Source organism: Eretmochelys imbricata, chromosome 16 (genome assembly GCF_965152235.1).
Source record: "Eretmochelys imbricata isolate rEreImb1 chromosome 16, rEreImb1.hap1, whole genome shotgun sequence".
Taxonomy (NCBI): Eukaryota; Metazoa; Chordata; order Testudines; family Cheloniidae; genus Eretmochelys; species Eretmochelys imbricata.
Window position 1 is genome coordinate 13,542,693 of NC_135587.1, and position 21,405 is coordinate 13,564,097.

At 43.7% G+C, this 21,405-nt stretch overlaps 1 protein-coding gene across 1 annotated transcript in view; it reads left to right on the forward strand.

The window, feature by feature from the left end:
* COL27A1 (collagen type XXVII alpha 1 chain) overlaps window positions 1-21,405 on the forward strand; it is a 244,484-nt gene that overhangs the window by 22,141 nt on the left and 200,938 nt on the right. Inside the window, exons 2-3 of the mRNA XM_077836249.1 lie at window positions 2,914-2,984; window positions 10,343-11,778. Coding sequence (XP_077692375.1) covers window positions 2,914-2,984; window positions 10,343-11,778 — 1,507 coding nt within the window. The remainder of the gene's footprint in view (window positions 1-2,913; window positions 2,985-10,342; window positions 11,779-21,405) is intronic.

Genomic DNA, 21,405 nt, shown 5'->3' on the forward strand with positions numbered 1-21,405 from the left:
ATTTTGCCAAAGTGTTTTTCTTCAGCATTCTGGCACTTGTCCTCATTCCAATCTTGTACTGTATTGGCTGTCTGAGGAGAGCAGCAGTGTGTCCAGTGCCAGCTGGAGGCTATGCTGTGAATCCATCTCTTTTACTGCCCAGTCAGTGTCTGTGCAACAGAATCGTGTGCTAGATTTTCCCTAAAGCTTGTTCCCCTTGCTTGTTGGTCAACAGGAAATCTAGAGGCAAATTGTGGGGATTTTCCCTTCCTCATTGCCATTTTTATTAAAAATAATGGGCTTTACCTTGGTACATTGTGGGGGGGACTGAATTGGTGACTGATTCACAGGGTTGTTTGATACTATAAAAACATCCATGCTATATATAGATACAGAGCCCTTGTTCTCACTCGGAAAAAAGGTGCTCTTTATTCATGTGAGCTAGCACATGGAATCAAAGAAAAGGTAAAATCTGCGTGAAGACCAAGGCATTTTGCAGTCTTAATGCTAATTAGCAGGTGGTAGTAAACCCTGGGCTCTTTAACTCAACCTTCTAGTGTGTGAAAGCTACAAACTGCCTTGTCTTCCCTAGGATTTTACCTCATTTTAATTACCATGAGTTAGCTAACGCAAGTTAAGAACAATGTGGTTTTTTCCTATTGAGGAAACCCCCCTTTTTAAGCTCTGCTATTGCATATAGCAATAGCTGTGACTCTGCAGCTCACGCTCAAGACACAAAAACTAAGCCACATCTGAGTTCTAATTGATGGTGGTTTTTGGTCGGTTTGATGGGTCACAGAAATGAGGATCGGGGATCCGAGCTGGGTTCTGGTGCTTTTACATCATGCCTGTGGCATAAAGGGATCCAGGAAGCAGCCAGGAGTTCCGCCGGGGCAGGGAGGGTTCCGTGGATCGTATGTGGCCAGTGTAATGGTGGAGCAAGAAGGTATGGCTAGGATGCATTATTTAGCTATTCTGAGTTGCTGGGTGGTCCGCTGGGGACCTTTATAATGTGGGAATAAGTTAGAGTAGCCTTCAGGTCCCTCCTGCACCTGAAAGGTGAACCCTGGAATCAGGAGCAAGGAGACTGCAAAATAACAATTTGGTCCATCTAATTAACTTCCCTGATGTGGGATTGTTCTAGTGCTTTTTCTAGTCAAGTGTCAGAACATAGCAAGCAGTGGGGTTCATACATGGATTTCTCTACTAAAGTTAATAGGCCAGATCCTCGGCCTATAAATCAGTGTAGCTTTACTGAAGTCAATGGAGCTGCAGTGTTCTACAGCAGCTGATGGAAAGACCCAAACTAATTTAAAAAACCTCTACAAAGTTTTTCATGTGCAAGAGCTGAAACCAGAAAGTCTGGGAAACAGTACACTAAAATATTGAAATAAATATACAATTATTTTCATTCAGGGTCTATTTCATGCCTTTGTCCCACTCCCACCCCAGATATACTATTGGTCTAACTGAAATGAAGTAGTACTAACAACTTATGAATGATCCATGTTTTTTCTTTCTCTGGTGGAGGATTTTATATAGTTTACATTTTTGTCTCTGTTCCTTCAGCTGCCTAATGGCCTTGAAACTTCAACCTAGCTATTAAATCTCCTGTAGAAGACAAGAGAATTTAATCTTATAACTTTCCACAGATAGTTCTGAGTGAATTTAACCAAGGAGTTTCTTATGCTTTTGCATTATTTTGATACCAATCAAGCAATTTGTGGGTTGAGGGGTGGTTTCTGCAACCTTTCTGGTATAGCTTTTCCTCCCTGCTACTGCTTTCACTGGTACCCAGAAGCTTATAGTGTAGCTAGCAGAAAGCTTTTCCAAATGCAGCTTCACAGGTGTGAAACACAACCTTCCAGAGGGGTGCCTCCACATAGCTTGGAATGCTGCAACTCCTGTGGGCGTTTTCTTAACCCCTACCACCGGCAGGCAGAATTTCTCTACACATTGAACTAATGAGAAATGCATTAATGGTAGTGCTTTAACTGTGCTGGGTACCAAAGGGTTAACCGCCTATCCCTTCTCTTTGTATCCTTTCTTTAGAAGAAAATAAATTAAACCGCATAGGGCTTTTCCCAAAATTTGTTCTTAATGAATGTGAGAGCAGCAGGATTCAAACTTTTTTTACTCAGATGCAAAGTTTCAGAGTAGCGGCTGTGTTAGTCTGTATCCGTAAAAAGAAAAGGAGGACTTGTGGCACCTTAGAGACTAGCCAATTTATTAGAGCATAAGCTTTCGTGAGCTACAGCTCACTTTGTCGGAGCATCCGACGAAGTGAGCTGTAGCTCACGAAAGCTTATGCTCTAATAAATTGGTTAGTCTCTAAGGTGCCACAAGTCCTCCTTTTCTTTTTTCAGCTGCAAAGGTAACTTACATAACACTTACTGTGTGTCCTCTCATCCCCTAATACGTACACTTTGGTCAAGTCCATCTTTCTCCTTATTTTGAATTGCTTCTGTGTCCCTTTTGCATCCTGGCATTCCACACTGGACAGTGCTGCAGCTAACACAGAACTTTGGTCTTTCTGTAGGACTGACGATCTGACACCCTTGGCATCACTGCATATAGCTCTCATCCCAATTCAGGGCCTGATCCAAGGTCTGTTGCAGTCGATGGACAAATTCCCATTGATTTCGGTGGGCTATTGATCAGGCCCTCTAGTAGGATTCTGGTTATGGAGTCCCAATACGAAGCAAGCAGTCAGTTCTGAGCTGTGAGGGTCTGATCCTCCAGCTCTTGTCGTTCATGACAACACCCTCCTCCTCCTCCCCCCCCCCCCCCCGACTTCAATAAATGCACGATTGAAGCCTTGTTCAGGATGAAGCTTATTTTTTTGGCCTTTAACAGCCAGACTTGAGTAATGTTTTATATTTTAAAATTGTAACAAAAACCTGATTTTTTTTTTTTCCCTTCTCTGATTTTTAGGGGATCCCTCTTTCTCTGGACTGTTCTATATTTTACCTGTTTCCTTGGATTCGCACAGGGAAGTCCTGAAGGTAAATTACACTTGTGTGTTTGTTTTTCTGCCCTACAAAGAAAAATGTGTAAGTGAATTTTAGCCAAGGGGCTTGGCTTCAGTTTAGATAACTGTATCTAATCAAGAGCCTAATGCACAGACTTAATTTAAAAAGAAAAGGAGTACTTGTGGCACCTTAGAGACTAACCAATTTATTTGAGCATGAGCTTTCGTGAGCTACAGCTCACGTGAGCTGTAGCTCACGAAAGCTCATGCTCAAATAAATTGGTTAGTCTCTAAGGTGCCACAAGTACTCCTTTTCTTTTTGCGAATACAGACTAACACGGCTGTTACTCTGAAACCAGACTTAATTTACTCACCTCTGCTGTTTTGCTGCTGATGGTTCAGGTGTTGACCTGAGTAGACTATCCAGACTTGGAGACCAGCAGTTAAGGCCAGATTTTTAAAGGTATTGGGGTACCTAAAGATGCAGATGGGCACCTCATGGGATTTTCAGCTCTATCTACATATCTTCATCTTTTGGCACCTAAATTTCTTTAAAAAATCTGGCCCTTAAAGCCTTTTATCTAATGAAGTTGGTCACTAATGAGTTAAGCATTCCTGGGAGGCTGGTAAGTATTATAATTAGGGTCCTACCATATTCACGGTTCATTCTGGTCAATTTCACGGTCATAGGATTTTTTTAAATCATGAATTTCATGATTTCAGCTATTTTAACCTGAAATTTCAGAGTGTTGTAATTACAGGGGTCCTGACCCAAAAAGGAGTTGTGGAGTTACAAGGTTATTGTAAGGGGCATTGCAGTACTGCTACTGTTATTTCTGTGTTGCTGCTGGCGGCGGTACTGCCTTCAAAGCTGGGCAGCTGGAGAGCGGCAGCTGCTGGCCAGGAGCCCAGCTCTGAAGGCCGAGTTGCTGCCAGCATCAGTGCAGAAGTAAGGATGACATGGTATGGTATTGTCACCCTTCTTTCTGTGCTGCTGCTTGCAGATCTGGGCCCTCAGTCAGCAGCTGCCACTCCCCAGCCACCCAGCTCTGAAGGCAACAGCTCAGAAGTAAGGGTGGCATGGTATGGTATTGCCATCCTTACTTCTGCACTGCTGCTGGCAGGGCACTGCCTTCAGAGCTGGGCACCTGGCCAATAGCCGCCGCTCTCCGACCTCCCAGCAATGAAGGCAGCACAGAAGTAAGGGTGGCAGTAGCATGACCCCTCTAAAATAACTTTGCAACCCCCCTGTAACTCCCTTTAGGGTCAGGACCCCAACTTGAGAAATGCTGGTCTCCACTGTGAAATGTGTATAGTAAAGGTTAAAACACACACAAGACCAGATTTCACAGGGGGAGACCAGATTTCACGCTCTGTGACACATTTTTTCATGGCCATGAATTTGGTAGGGCCCTAATTATAATCATCCTTTTACAGAAGTAGAATCTGAGGCATAAAGAGGGTGTAGCCTGTTTCAGAAAAGGCTATGAAACCACCTGCTGCTCAGGTATGGGAAAACACATGCTGCTGTTTTCCTTGAATTACATCACTTGGCACAATGCAATGCTGATGATGCAATGTAACCCCAACGTTATCCAGAGAAATGATAGGTGGTTTATTGTTGGAGAATCCTTGTATATCCAGGCATGGTCTCTCCCTATCCAAGATGCATGCCAAATGTACCCTAATCTCGCACAGTATGAGTCAGCTCATGCTGAGCACAGGAGCGTCATGTGGTTTTCATCTACTCATTCATGCTGGGTTATGCCCCCCTTCTTTCCCCCCCGTTCTAGCCAATTTCTGCTCCCTCGTAGCTGCACTCGCTCTTCACCTGAGAAAACAGGTGGCTTCCTTCAAAATGGTATTGTCCTTCAGTAAGCCAGTATGTACAGTATGGGGCATGAGAACATGGTATATATTGTGCGTTTCCTAGCTCCTATGCAACCCAGTGTTGGGATGCAATTGATCCAGCTACCCTTAATGTGGGTTCATTGTGCTTTCCACCCACCAAAAGCCTAGCGATAAGATATTGGACCAGATTCCTCCCTGGTGACTTTAACAGTTTTGAACTGGAGATAAGGCAAGTTAGATGCAGATACACGTGCCCAGTGTAAAAATGCCCAATTATATATTCCCCAGAACCATAATGCCACCTGAGCCATAATGCAATCTAATTTCTGTTGATCTTTTTACACCACCACCCCACTACTCCTGCCTCTCGTACTGACAAAGTTTCTTTGGGTGGGGGGAGGAAGAATCAAATGGCTTATGACCTGATCAAGCTCCCATTAAAATCAGTGAGAGACTGTCATTTGATTTCAGTGGGAGCATATCCTTAGAGAAACCTCCACATTTCACAAGCTAAATTTTCACACTTGCTATTCTTGAGAGATTTCTAAGTTTCTTTCCCACTTTTCTAAAGGGTAAGACTCCTTTAGGATAACTAGTGACCCGCATGGGGATCCAGGAAGTTTCCCGGTTGATGATGATAAAAAGAATTCTCACTCAGTTTCCATCATCCAGCTGTGGAGAGAATCTGTTTGTCAGAGAGCCACCTCCTCTATCTTAAAATAGCAACATCTCCTCCACATGATTTACTCAGGGTGCAGGCTGGAACTGAACAACTTCCTATATAATCAGCAGGCAATAATAAGTGGACTAGCAAGCTCCAGGCCTCTTAGGCTCCAAAACATGAAGGAAAAATAGAAAGTTGGTTGCAGCTCAGCTGAAACGCAGCCCGTGGAACAGTCACTGCCACCAGCAATTTTGAAAAAAGTAATATTTTCCAAATTCTACTTTCCTGCAAAGGAAGTGAACATCTGGTTGAATCACTTATTCAAGCAGTTTTCAGAGCAAGTTTTATGTTAACATAAAAGAGAGCAAACAAATACTGTGTTTTAGCTATTTTTTTTATTTTTATTTTTTAATAGACTTTTAACGCTCCATTTTTGGAGTCACGTTTATTGCTCTTTTTACTCCCAGGATAATTATGGGATGTTTAAATGTTTTTGGCTGTTGGCGTCCATATAAAACAAATTTTCATTGTGTGTATGCGCACACAAAAAGCCTTCCATTTTATAGCATGGTGCAATGAAAGCCCTGCCTCTGATGGAATGAATTACCTTCCCTAAAACATCCTGCACTTTTGGAGGAGAGAAGGATGGTTTCCTTACAAGTAAAGGGATAGCTCTTTCCTTTAAAATGTTTGATGTGGGCATCCAAATAAAGGTCAGGTGAATGGTGCAAGCGAACATCAGAGGTTTCAGTCCATATTATCCAAAGCTGGTGCTAACCCGCTGCAGACCATAAGAAGGAATTTTGTTGCCCTCTTCCCCTCAATACTAAAACACTTATGATAAAAAGTGAATAGGGCCCCCTGGAGCTGGTTGGGGCCCTAAGTAATTTCTTAGTCTGCTTATGCCTAGCACTGGTTTATCACTCAAGAATGTAAGGCTGGGATAATGTAACTCTAGTTTCATGCAAGTGAGCAGTGGGAGTTTTACCATTGACTCGAATGGAAGTGGAATTAGGCCAATGCTGTGTGTTTTTGAAAATCTAGAACTAAAAGGGGAAGGGGAGGGCTGCGTACATTGGAAAGGCAGCATCCATACAAATGCTACAAATTCAAAAGCTTAATGGTCCAGGTCCTCATCTGGTGTAATCTGTGTCCTTACATTTATGTCAGTGGATCTGCACGGATTTGCACTAGCTGAGGTTCCAGGCCAATAGTTCTGAAATTTAGACTTCATTCAACCAAACTTTGGATGTAGGTCCTAGATCTAAGCCAGCAGAGGCTAGTAAACTAAGAGTTATTTCTTTCCTACTTTCTGGTTTTGTGGGGGTGGAAGGGAAATAAATTAGACATTTCAGCCTTTGGTGAGCATCTCTTTCAAAGATATGATAGTTCAGGAATCCCTTCTGCATATAGCTTCCCATTTTGGAGAGAAATTTGCCCTCAGCCCCGAAATACTGCTACTTGGGTACCACAATTAGGCCATGTCTGCATGAGAGACCTTACAGCGGCAAAGCTGTACCAATGCAGCTGCATCGCTGTCAGTCTCCTGGACAGCCACTCTGTGCCGATGGAAGAGCACTCTCCTGTCGACATAATTAAATCACCCTCAATATGTGGCGGTAGCTATGTCGGCAGGAGAACGTTTCCCACCAACATAGCACTGTCCACACTGGCGTTTCTGTTCGTGTAACTTATGTCGCTCAAGGGGGTCTGTTTTTCGCATCCCTGAGCGACATAAGTTATACCAACAAAAGTGCCAGTTTGGACATAGCCTTAGTTACACAGGGGTAAGAGACAGAAAGCTTTAGTCCATCTGTTTTTTAAAAAACATGTCCTGATGGTAACTCTAGGAGGAGAAAGTTGAAGGGAAAAGGTAAGGTTTCGATAAATTCATATCAGTTTAAAGAAGCCAAAAGTGGCACTTGTGCACCTTTAATTGTACACTAGTTGATGGCATCCCTTCATGGAACTCATCTGGGGACATGCCCATCAGTTCAGTGGACTCAGTGTGGGATATAGTAGCAGAGGTGGGCTGGGCAGGCAGATGTGCTGGGCTGGGTGGCTGAGCACAGAGCACACAACCCCCGCACAAGGTCTGCTGTAATCAGGCTCCATGCAGACATTGGGCTTTTGGTCCAATCTTATATGTTTTTCAACACAATTTGATACAGTAGCTAACGAGACAGTTGGATTTGTACTTCAAACAGCAGCAGCATGCTCTGAACAGGGGAAACATAGTTATGTCTTTGCAGAGCAGTTCCCTGGAGTACAAAATATTTCTGCCCTATCACTACAGTACATCTCTTGAAGAGAACCTAAAAATACACCTAGCAATTGGAAGCCAGCGTTTAGCTCCTAGATTTAAGCAGCAAATCTATTTCCTTAGGGCCAGATCCTGGTCCCTTTGAAGTCCATGGCAAGCCTCCCACTTGACTTCACTAGAACCAGGATTTGGCCCGTAGCATTGGAAAGGAGTTGGGAAATGATCCAGAAGACAGAAGTGACTTCAAGGATAGCTCTATACCTCCCAGCGGATTGGGGGATTCTATCCATGCTGTGAGGATGGAAATCCCTATTGGGTTATATGGGAGGGGATGCATGGGAACCAGGGGCTTGTTTAGCCAGAGATAAACACCAGTATTAATAAATCCATACATGCTCATACAATAAATAATCTCCTCAGCATAGAGGTAATTGAGAGAGAATTTCCATCCCCTTCACATTTGACGCCTAAGCTTCTCTGTGGCTCTGTCTGCTATAAAGGGAATTGAAATGCCTTAAAAATAGAAAGTGGGGTGGGAAATAAAGCAGGTCCCAGACAATCTAAATATTGATTTACTTGTTCTAATGTACAAAAATGGTTATGGTTTGCCAAAGTCTAAGAACAGAGCTGTTCTCTTTCTAGTGTTCTCTCTTCCTGGCCAGAGCCCATGCTAGGCCTCAGACGGGCTTAAGTTTGCAGGCTTTCTAACAAACACTCATGAACTCTTTCTGTTCCAGCTCCACAAATACTGAGAACAGCATTGAATATGTCACAGTTAAGGGTGAAGGAGGCCAAATTCTGAGGGCCATTTTGGGGGAGTTTTTTTCTTGGATTATTTTTCTTCTGCTCATTTTTTTTCATCTGAGAGGCCTGTGAAGTTAATTGAAGTGTAGCTGTGGCTGGCATGGTTACGCTCCTGATTGTTTAAACTCTTCCCTTTGGATGTAGTCATTTGGATTGAGGCGTGCAGCCCTCTCCAGGCTAGATTGTACCGTTGATAATTCCCATAGGAAGATTAGGTGGCAATCTAGGAATAGAGATTGCAATTTGTCAGTTGTGTTTATGCCGGGAAGAATATAACCCTCTTTATCTCCTTTCTGAATAGCTACTTTTCCCAGCGAGCTAATGGAACAAAGATAGCAACCCTATGTGTGGAATGAAGAGTAGAATAGGGATAAAGGTCTGATCCCTTAAGGAAAAGTCCTATAGAGTTTAATAGGGAGGAAGCCAATAGGGTTCTATGTAGATGTTAGAGCTTATAGAATTTAATAGAGAACTTCGTCCTTGCTATAGTATTCTATAGGTTGGCTTAAACATTCTGTGGAAAGATTTATTATGTTCTATAGGCCTTATTTCTATTCGGAGTTGAAGTCAATGGGAGCTTTGCTGTTGATTCAAATGGGAACAGAATTGGATTCTAAATGCCCCCATTTCTTCCCCCTCCCCCAGTTTTGCCATTTCCCTGCCCAACCCCAGGACATACTTGCCTTAATGGCTCCTCCTTTCCCCCTCCCTCCCCAGCCCCCATGGATCTTTCTCTTCCTCCCTCTCTTGAGCTCTCGAGCATTCTCCCAAGTCCAGCATTGTGGCCCAGCTGGCAGCCAATTGGCTGTAATTTGTGCTGCTGTTGCCTGCTAATCTGTTTTAGACTCTCTGCTCTTTATAAGTAGCCCCTCTGACCATGGGGCCAGGAGCCAAAGGATTCGGCCTCAATCTTCCCATTGCATGCCTCTCACCCAGGCTAGTGGATATGAGCCTATTCAGCTAACATCCAAGTTCATGTTCATAACACTTCATATACATGTATGGTCCGTCCAACTTTTGTACAAAATTTAAAGCTGTGTGCTCATCCATTTTAACTAATGCTACAAGGTGATACCTTCAGTGGCTCGGTTAAGCCTAGATGCAGCCTTCCCGTGCCCGGGGTTACTTTCTCTTTTAAAAAAAACAAAAACAAAACTATTAACACCATACAGTATTATCAAAGGCTATGGGTCTGTCTCAAGTGATGGAGCTGGTGTGTCTGGAAAGATGGAATTATGGGTCTCCACTCCATAAAATTCTGCTCTCTACTCTAAGTGGAAAAGAAATCTTAGTCTCAAATCATTTTTTTTATTATTAAACGTCCAACTACGTCAAGTCATAACTCAGCTTCTGCCAAATGGTCATATCCAACATTTAATCCCAAATGTGTGATATTGGGGTTTAGGAGGAAACATTCCATGGGGGAAGGTTATCTTCCAAACTGTCTGCTGTGACTGGGTTTTCTTCCACTTTCCTTCAAAATATCTGTTACGGGGCCACTGTTGAAGACTGGATACTGGGCTAGATGGACCATGATTTTGGTCCATTATGGCAATTCCTATGAGATACTGAACTGCCACTGTATGGGCTCCTAGCCTGGAAATCAAGACAAAATAGATGCATCCATGACCTGACTGTCTTAAACCAGTTTTGAGTGGAGAGGAAGGTAGGCACGATCTATAATCCACTGCATTTGGGGGTCCAATCAACTGCCCATGGTGCCCTTGGAAAGATTCCTGTTGACTCAGATGGTGTTGGATCAGGCCCTGGGTTTGCCTGGGTACTCATGCTCTTTGCCCCTCTTTTTCAGATGTGGACATTCTTCAAAGACTGGGCCTGGCAGGGAAGAAGCCATTGAGCGGATTGTCTTCATCACGCTCGGTTCCTCAGGGGGTTATCCCTTTCAAATCAGGGGTCATCTTCACTCAGCGAGCACGCATCGAGGCACCCATTAGTACCATCATCCCCGCTGCCTTTGGCACAGACTTGACCCTAGTCCTGAGCTTGTGCTCCCACCGCATCAACAATGCTTTTCTATTCTCTGTCAAGAGCAAGAAGAAAAAACTGGAGCTGGGAGTCCAGTTTATCCCCGGGAAGGTCATTGTGTACATAGGCCACAAGCACTCTGTATATTTTGATTACAGTGTTCATGATGGCCACTGGCATAACATGGCCATTGACATCCGAGGCCAGATGGTCACTTTAGTTACTTCTTGTGGGAAGCAAAGAGTACATGCGGATTTGCATTTTAAAAAAAACGAGGCATTGGATCCACAAGGGTCTTTTCTCTTAGGGAAAATGAACCAGCACTCGATACAGTTTGAAGGCGCCATTTGCCAGTTTGATATTTATCCTTCTGCCAAGGCAGCTCATAATTACTGTAAATACCTGAAAAAACAGTGCAGGCAAGCGGACACCTTCCGGCCGAATCTGCCCCCGCTTGTCCCACTCTTGCCCAGGGATCCCAGCGCCTCCCCAATGGCCTCTCTGCAGACTAAGTTCTTGCTACAGGGTTTGAAGAACCTGACCACTGTGATATCAACATCAGAGCTCATCAAGGTCACAACACCCCTCAAGACTCCAGCTACAGCGTCCACCACCTTGGTCCCATATAAGCTGCTGTCTCCCAGGCTGACAACCAAAGCAGCCAAGGTTACAATTGTGCGGTCTACCGTTCCATCAAGTACTGATATGCAGCTGCCGGTCCATTCGCACTCTCGGACTACTACAGCAGCCCTCAGGATTTCCCAACCCTCTTCCAATGCAAGTTCACAGAAGCACTCCGTTCCCGCTGTCAGAAACATCCTGCCTGCTGGCCAAAACTCCATTGCCATCAGCAGGAAAGAATTGGAGCAAGAGACCAAAAAGATGATCAACCAAAAAACTTCCACCAAGCCCTCTGAAACCCTCAGCACTGTAAAGCCAATGAGGAAGAAGATTGAAAACACATCTAGAGACATCCATCCCATGACCATGAAACAAAACCCAGAGAACCTGACCAGTGGACCCATTCCAAAAATGCTATTGCCACTACCAACCAGGAAATCCGTTCCTAGCCTAATTCCTCTACTGTACACCAAATCAACTCCTGGATCTTTTCATCGTACCTTCAGAACCAGTGTGCAAGCCTTCAACCTCACAACCCCTGCTGCTGTTGATGGGTTTCAGGTCTTTGACCCCATTGGACCCACCCTATTTCCATTTTTACTGGGACTTCCTGGATCTAAAGGAGACCAAGGTCCCCCGGTAAGTTCAAGTTTTTAAATATATTCATGGTGTGGTCCAGTGAATAGGACTCCCAGACCAAGGGTCATATCTGCTATCAACTTGTAGGCCTGCCTTGGGCAAGTCACTTCACCTCTCTGGTCTTCCATTTCTCCACTTATAAAAAGGGGATAATGTTTACCTAGCTCTGTAAAGTACTATGAGGTGGTTTACGTAAGTCCTAAATATTGTTGTTAAACTAGAGAGATGCCTGAGCTACCAGGTTTGTATCTGAACTTCTCCAAAGTGGTTTGGACTTATCTCTGCCCCAAACAGGGTTGATATGATGTGAACAGCAGAAGTTGATAAGGGTGTCAGCATTGACTTAGAATCTCCAGTGTGTTTCCTTTGTGCCACTCTACAGACATGCGTTTTCGATATCTTCTGTTCTGGGCTTAACCAATGCATTGTGCATCCCTTTCAGTGTATGGCAATTTATGAAGTCTATTTGTAATATTACAAAACCAGCCAGTTAAAATGTGGGGTGCAATATATTTCAAATGTAGTTTAGAAATACGCCTTGTTTTGAATATCACAGAAATGGCCCAACTTCAATATTTTTGTATTTAAAGTGCTTTTAAAATGTGAACCTGGAAGATTTTAGGATGAGCTGCAAGATGCATTTCTATTTCCAGACCTTCCCTAATAATGTTTTTTATTACACAAGCACCTAGGGACACCTGTCAAGGCTCCATTGTGCTAGGCATTATATGAGCCAATAGCGAGAAGAGAGTCCCTACTCCAGGGAGCCTTGCATCTTCCTAAGTGGTTAATGGCCTGATCCTATGTGGTGCTGAGTTCCCATTGAAATCAAACCCTAAAATCCTAGCTGATTGGTTGGAAACCCCCATAGGCTGGGATTTTCAACAGCACTTAAGGGAGTTAGACACCTAACAATGGTAGCTGGGTGCCTTGACTCCTACAAAAATCACAGCCTTAGTGTGTTGTCGCAATTTAAACCTTGTAAAGGCACCCAGACACCACCCAAATGGGCACCCTACAAAATCTGATGATAACGAAATAATGCCATTGGTTAATATTTTCAAAAGTGACTACTGATTTTTGGGTGCCCATCATGACACCTTTAAAGTGGCTTGATTTCTCTGCTCTCTCCCCCACATCCCAATCCCTTGGGACTGGTCCACTGAGTGCTTTCAGAAAAGTAGGTGTCTCAAGTTGTCTTTTCAGAAATAACTAGCCTTTTTTGAAAAACTTGGCCATTGTATACACAATGCATATTTTCAAACAAGGGACCGGTAAAACAAATGGAATAATGGAGAAACCACTTTAGAGAGCATTAATATTTTTATGGGGTAATCATTTATTTTTAAAATAATACACATTTAAAATGTACACAGAATTTCTTTCTAAATAGGCTTTGCAACATTCCATTTTTAAAATAATTTTGATGGATAATATTGATGTTTGTTTTAAGCATTTTTTCTATTTTTATCTATTTAAATTTTTAGTTGTGGGAAATTTATGGCAAAGTCTGACAATAATTATTTAATGACAGTAGATGTTGAGATTCAGAAAGTTAAAGCTTTATAACCATTGTGACTAAGTTCCTGCTCTACCTTGGTGGGTCTTTGCGCTTATTGGTGCATTTGCTCGCCTTGGAGCTTCATGGCAGCCCTCAGCTTGGCAGTTTTTCTGAACCCACAGTCCAGGTCAACTCCTCCTGTGTCTGATCAGGAGTTGGGAGGATTTGGGGGGAACCCAGGCCCGCCTTCTACTCCAGGTTCCAGCCCAGGGCCCTGTGGAATGCAGCTGTCTAAAGTGCCTCCTGGAACAGCTGTGCGACAGCTACAACTGCCTGGGCTACTTCCCCATGGCCTCCTCCCAACACCTTCTTTATCCTCACCATAGGACCTTCCTCCTGGTGTCTGATAACGCTTGTACTCCTCAGTCCTCCAACAGTCCGCGTTCTCACTCTCAGCTCCTAGTGCCTCTTGCTCCCAGCTCCTCACATGCACACTACAGACGGAAGTGAGCTCCTTTTTAAAACCCAGGTGCCCTGATTAGCCTTCCTTAATTGATTCTAGCAGCTTCTTGATTGGCTGCAAGTGTTCTAATCAGCCTGTCTTAATTGTCTCCATTATCTTTGAAAACTCATGGCGATCCGGGGAAGTCCCGGACGACTGGAAAAAGCCTAATGTAGTGCCCATCTTTAAAAAAGGGAAGAAGGAGGATCCTGGGAACTACAGGCCAGTCAGCCTCACCTCAGTCCCTGGAAAAATCATGGAGCAGGTCCTCAAGGAATCAATTCTGAAGCACTTAGAAGAGAGGAAAGTGATCAGGAACAGTCAGCATGGATTCACCGAGGGCAAGCCATGCCTGACTAATCTAATTGCCTTCTATGACGAGATAACTGGCTCTGTGGATGAGGGGAAAGCGGTGGACATGTTGTTCCTTGACTTTAGCAAAGCTGTTGACACGGTCTCCCACAGTATTCTTGACAGCAAGTTAAAGAAGTATGGGCTGGATGAATGGACTATAAGGTGGATAAAAAGTTGGCTAGATTGTCAGGCTCAGCGGGTAGTGATCAATGGCTCCATGTCTAGTTGGCAGCCGGTATCAAGTGGAGTGCCCCAAAGGTCGGTCCTGGGGCCGGTTTTGTTCAATATCTTCATAAATGATCTGGAGGACGGTGTGGATTGCACCCTCAGCAAGTTTGCAGATGACACTAAACTGGGAGGAGAGATAGATACGATGGAGGGTAGGGATAGGATACAGAGGACCCTAGACAAATTAGAGGATTGGGCCAAAAGAAATCTGATGAGGTTCAACAAGGACAAGTGCAGAGTCCTGCACTTAGGACGGAACAATCCCATGCACCGCTACAGATTAGGGACCCAATGGCTAGGCAGCAGTTCTGCAGAAAAGGACCTAGGGGTTACAGTGGACGAGAAGCTGGATATGAGTCAACAATGTGCCCTTGTTGCCAAGAAGGCCAATGGCATTTTGGGATGTACATGTAGGGGCATTGCCAGCAGATCGAGGGACGTGATCCTTCCCCTCTATTCAACACTGGTGAGGCCTCATCTGGAGTACTGTGTCCAGTTTTGGGCCCCACAGTACAAGAAGGATGTGGAAAAATTGGAAAGAGTCCAGCGGAGGGCAACAAAAATGATTAGGGGACTGGAACACATGACTTATGAGGAGAGGCTGAGGGAACTAGGGATGTTTAGTCTGCGGAAGAGAAGAATGAGGGGGGATTTGATAGCTGCTTTCAACTATCTGAAAGGGGGTTCCAAAGAGGATGGATCTAGACTGTTCTCAGTGGTAGCTGATGACAGACAAAGGAGTAATGGTCTCAAGTTGCAGTGGGGGAGGTTTAGGTTGGATATTAGGAAAACCTTTTTCACTAGGAGGGTGGTGAAACACTGGAATGCGTTACCTAGGGAAGTGGTGGAATCTCTTTCCTTAGATATTTTTAAGGTCAGGCTTGCAAAGCCCTGGCTGGGATGATTTAGTTGGGGATTGGTCCTGCTTTGAGCAGGGGGTTGGACTAGATGACCTCCTGAGGTCCCTTCCAACCCTGATATTCTATGATTCTATGGTTCCTGATTGTTCTGGAACCTTCCCTGTTACCTTACCCAGGGAAAAGGGACCTATTTAGCCTGGGGCTAATATATCTACCTTCTATTACTCTCCTATAGCCATCTGGCCCGACCCTGTCACACCATTAAGACACAAATTGTCAATATCACATGTCAAAATATACAAAGTAAATATCCTTAAATCAAACTTTAATAAGGTCTCAAGCAGCTTTTTTCTTACTTTGCCTATCTGTACATTTCAGTTTGTATCAATGGAAGTATTTTTTGCCTGTGTGTGTATACAGTGAAATTCGCAAAAAGAAAAGGAGTCCTTGTGGCACCTTAGAGACTAACCAATTTATTTGAGCATGAGCTTTCGTGAGCTACAGCTCACTTCATCAGATGCATACCGTGGAAACTGCAGTAGACTTTATATATACACACAGAGATCATGAAACAATACCTCCTCCCACCCCACTGTCCTGCTGGTAATAGCTTATCTAAAGTGAGCATTAGGTTAGGCCATTTCCAGCACAAATCCAGGTTTTCTCACCCTCCACCCCCCCACACAAATTCACTCTCCTGCTGGTGATAGCCCATCCAAAGTGACAACTCTTTACACAATGTGCATGATAATGAAGTTAGGCCATTTCCTGCACAAATCCAGGTTCTCTCACTCCCTCACCCCCCAAGTGAAATTGACATTTATTAACAAAAATCTAATCCTTCCAAGCCTACTTATAAATGTAACTACTGCATTCACACACACTAACCATTCTTAAAAGAATATATATGTAGGCCATGAAAAAGTATACATACGTTTTGTAATGCCAAAAGCAATTAGGCCACCATAAAGACTATCTGCTAACTTTTTGGGCTTTTTAAAAAAATACAAGAATGCAAACAAGATCTTTAAACTGACTAACTTCTGAGAAAATCTTTATATTTGATCCTCAGATTTTTGTTGTATTGTAAATGTGGGGCGGGAGTGTGTATACATCCATATAAAGTAAGATGCTCCCAGAGAGATTCCTTGATTGCCAAGTTCCAGCCCAGAGCTAATTTTTATAGCTGACTTCTTAAAACACTGAAAGAAGGGTTTACAATGGAAAAATGGAGACAAACTTAAGGAACACCATTAGCAATACTTCTGTCTGCAAATGTACTGACTATTGTTACAAGTAACAGCTCCAATAACAATGGCCCTGATCCTGAAAATACCACATGCTTAACTTTAAGGTTTGGCGCCAATCTATAGTTATAATTTCAGGTTTGGATCTAAGGTGCTGATTGTCACCTGATATTTTGGATGCGGCGTCACGGACAGATCTCAGTTTGTTCCAATGTTCCTTTGTGTGACTGAGATCTCAAGGTTGCTACTTCATCACGGTTGTATGCTGTCAGGAAATTGTAGACTCCTCTTTGATTTTTATATACATTTATATATATGAAATAACACACACCCTCCAATTGTTGACAGTGAGTCAGGAAGTCTCCACAACTTCCCTGTGTACACAAAACTGTCTCCTACAATTTCTTTTGTTTCTCCATGAGTGAAGAGCTGATATATTTGTGGAGATTTCCCCTTAAGCTTATTTGTTTTTCAGTAGCAGGAATCCAATCAATGATTGTGCACCCCTTCTCCAAAAATATGACGTACCTGTAACTGATGGATCTATAGCTGATGCTCAGGGCTCCAGTGAACTCTCGGCCTCCCCTCTCCAAGTCCTTGCTCCAAAAATAGTCTGAGGGTGAACATACTAGTCTTGTTCTTCCTACTTTTCTCTCCCACCCAACATGAAGAACTTGTTATTCAAGTAGAATGGAAAATCCCACTCAGCCTGTGAATCACAGCAAACAGACTGATGCAGGCCACGGATGGCTTAGGAAATTGATGGCAGAAGTTTCCATCTGCTCAGAGAACAGTTAGGGTCCTGGATCTGGGGAAAGGAGAACAACTAAGCCGCTGCCTGGCTTCATCCCCTTTGACTTCTGGAAACAAAGTGAGCGCATTGAGAGGGAAAGGTTATAGCTGCATCGAAGCTGGCTGCTGTGTACAATATCTTCTGTGACTCATTTGGGGATCTCTGTATGACACTTTGTTGAAAGTTTCACCCTGACATTGGGCCGGGGGCAGAAAGCACTGAATCAAGATGACACGTTGAGAAATTAATTTAGCATTTATGTAGCCATATAAGCGCTGATAGATGCTTCACAGTTGAGTAATTACTCTGGCACCATCTCCATGTTATTGGGCAGACATTTTTGATGAGGTCAGACTCTCAAAACAGTACTTCCTGGTCCGGTATGTGATATCTCAGCCAGTCAATCTTGCCTTGATTAAGCAGATTGCAGGCTGAGAACCAGGCTGAGACTGTGCACTGCGTCTGGCATAAGGGTGGAAGGAAGGAGATGGTGTTAACTCGTGCAATTGTTACCTGATAGAAGGTTCCTTCATGACAACTATTGGGGATATTCTCCCCTTCTCTAGGGGAAGACTCTGGGAAGGTGCTCTGAAAACAGTCCATTGCCAATCTCTAGGGAGGGATTTGTTGGCAGGCATGGAGGAGTCATGGTTACAGACCTCAAGAGATGAGAAATGGGGCCCATCCCTGGAAAGGGAGCCCCTGCGTGCTGCTCAGCTGCCATTGTATAAGCTCGCTTAAGAGCTGTGCTGGCATAGGCTCCTTTCCCTGCACTTACATGCTCCCCCCCAAGCCACGGCGGATGAGTTAATGTTGCAGAGAGCCACACTGACTCCCATGCAGACTTCTGCTGGAAACTTACCATGTTGGAAGGGAGCATCTTGAGTACAGCAGCTCCCTCTGGGTCTGGCTCCATTCCAGAAGACTGATAGTTCCCAGCTGCCCACATCCTGCTTTAAAACCTAGGAACTGTAATGATGTGGTGCTCTCAAGAGTGGTCTGGCTGAAAAGGGGTGAGGATGCTGTATTGTCTCTACTCTCTCCTGTCATGAGCACAGGGCCCTTTGTGCTCTCTCTCTCTCTCTCTAGCTCTTTTGCTGCTAGGCAGGAGGAATAACTATTTCATTCTGCTTTGGTACCGTTTTACACCCATTTTATCCAGGTGTAAAGGACGACACAGGTGCAAGGCAGTGGTGAATCAGGCCCTGCAGTCTTTGCATATAGCACAAAATAATATCAACGTAATCCTAGATTTACATAGGGCATCTCCTCCCAATTGGCCCCAAAGCTGTTTACAAACTTAACTGCTGTATACAAAGTGTGTGCTGAAAGAATCCCTTTGCTAATCGGTAAGCTTCAGATACCTCTGGGGTAGAGCATAACAAGCTGTTTAGCAGGCCACAGCAGGGCTAATGCAACAGGATATGAAGACACATCCCATACGCAGTTAGAACTGCAGCATTGACGCCTTAGGAATTTAGGGTAACGGACTGTTTTGTACACAGTGGAATTTGGCCAGAACGCCAAGATTATCAGGCTTGTTTTGTTTTTCAAAAGTGCCATGGGATCATTAATGACCACAAAGAGATAGAATTTGTGTCTTAAATCTTTTCTGGGCAGGAAAAAAAGGAGCAAAAAGGCCCCCAAACACCATACTAGGTCACTAGCTCAATAATGACTCAGTGGCTGGCAGTCTTTCCTCTGACTCATCAACACTACTTCCCACAGCACCTATAAAGTCCAGGTCTCCCTTCCATGTGCTGACCCCAGCTGACTTTGGCTTGCAAGAATTGATGAGCGTGCAGCCCGTGGCTACAAGTGGTATGCAAAACCACAAAAGAAAATGACATTCTATTAATGCATCCTCAGTGCAAATAAACTTGAGTTCTCCTGCTGATCACATACTGATCACTTGCTGGGCTTTTGGGTGTACAATATATGGCAAGATATAAGGGGCCTTTCCCCATATGCAATAAAGCAGGAATTCCATAGGTTCTTGCCAGCCACAAGAGCAAAGCCCAAGAGACCTGAACAGTGTCCTGAATTTATATGCATCATTGGGGATTTTAATACTTTACTCATGCTGAAATGTATGGTGGAGCTGCCTGCAACTGTCTGAAGCCACTAAGAGGATGTAGTGCCACTGAATAACACTAGTGCTACAATTGGAGTGTGTTTAATAATCAAGCCACAAACTTTACGCGGGGGTGGGGGGGAGAGGGAGAGAGAGGGGAGGAGCTGGGGTGTTTTGACTGAGTTTTAAAATGTCCTCATCAGAAAAATCCCAACATAAGAAGGCACAGTCACTGTTTGCAAGATACCATTTGTAAAGATATTGTACATATGTTGCTTTTCACCAGTTTGGTGAATCCTGGATGTAAAATAAACTTGGTTCTGAAGCCTTTTGCTTTTGCTATGACTTTCTCAAGGAGCTCAGGGATCCTTGAGCTTCCTCAACAGGATGGTGGGGAAATGGAAAGTTCTTTCCAGGACTCCTCCAAAGCTCTTTGAAGTCACTGGGAGTCTTTCCATTAACTTCAGTAGGCTTTGGGTCAGGCCCTTAATACCGAGAATAGGGACTCTGATGAAATTCATCCTTGTGCAGAGGGACAGCGCAAACTCTCTGCTACCACTGAAGTCCCACTTAAGCTTTGCTTTTTGAGGGATTAAATGGGACATAAATGATGCATAGACCTTGTGCAGGCCCCCTGCCCAGACATGAATTTCATCCTCTGTGCACACCAGAAAAAATGATACTTAATTAAACAAATATCACGCATATTTATGCTGTAAAAATGTGGTCTCCTTTACAGCCTGGGTGTCGGAGATGTGGGCCCAAACTGAGCAATTTTATGGGGTTACTGAGTGCTACCGGAAAGGTTCAGCGTTTTCTCCACTCTGACTCCACTGGGATTTCAGCATCTTTCAGGGGTGATCCCTCTGGCAGCTTTCTTGTCTGTCGTTCATGAGAGAATACACAGGACTAGGCTTGGCAGGATCCCACTGAAGTCCAAAAACAATGGCAAGAGAGAGATTTCTTCTTTCACCCTTAATTGATGATGGAGAAGTTTCCAAAGGTGGAGAATGAGACTCATGGAAAGGGTGGGTTTTATTTTGCATTATAGACTGCTATTCTCCTCAATTGTCATTTCCGTGATGGCTGGGCTACAGATAGAGGGGTTGAATCTGTTACAGCCTTGGCTAACATAGTTGCATTTTTTTTTAGCTCAAGCAGTAGAGGCTCATGGTTTTAGATTTGATCCCTTTTGCCACTCACCCACCCAGAGGTACGAAGTTATGCTGGCAGTCAATATTGTTGCAAAATCAAATATGTTTCTGAATCTGTGAGATCAGTCCAGTTTTCTGCAACTACCATCTTTGGAATATCTCTGACCTCCCTCCGTTTTGTTGCAAAAACTTGCCAACTGAATCAGAAAAAAAAAATCTTGGTAATATGGATAGTCCTCAAAATCAATAGAATATTAAATGTCTTTTTCCAGTCCTACTTGTGACATAGACAGCTACCCATGTTGACAACCTGTGATATATTATAGAACACGCGATGTGTTTCAATGCCCTTAATTTATGAGTCAAGTACAGAAAAGCCACATCGTCAGTATGATATACAGAATAAAGATTAAGATGGTTTTAGAATCATTCACATAATTGGCCCATAAATCATTATGAATTTAAACAGAAATGCATCCAAAGGGAATCTGGTTTTAGGGCAGTAACTGAGTATGAAACAACAGTCCTGCTTGTTTAAAATGAAGTTGGTGCCAAAGAACAAGTTAAAAGAGCAATTGGGATCAAAGTGCTGGAAAGGAGGTAATGGGAAATATATAAAGAGAAGACAGGAGAAGAAATGATGGAACATAAGACCCTTCCGTTTCACGGTCCTTCAGCATCCTGCCATGGGCGCAAGCATGTAATAAGCAAACTTGGAAAATGCTCCTCCAAACTACCTTAAGCAGCAAAATTGGACTGGAAGTCTCTCAAGAAGATGCTCTTCTCTGAAAGGTTTGTATGAGGTCCTTGCTTCAATCATCTGTATTCTCTGTGTTGCAGTAGTGCCTGGGAGTCCCGGCAGAATGAATATGTATTTTCAATATATAGATGTATTACAAGAACATTTTTGTGGG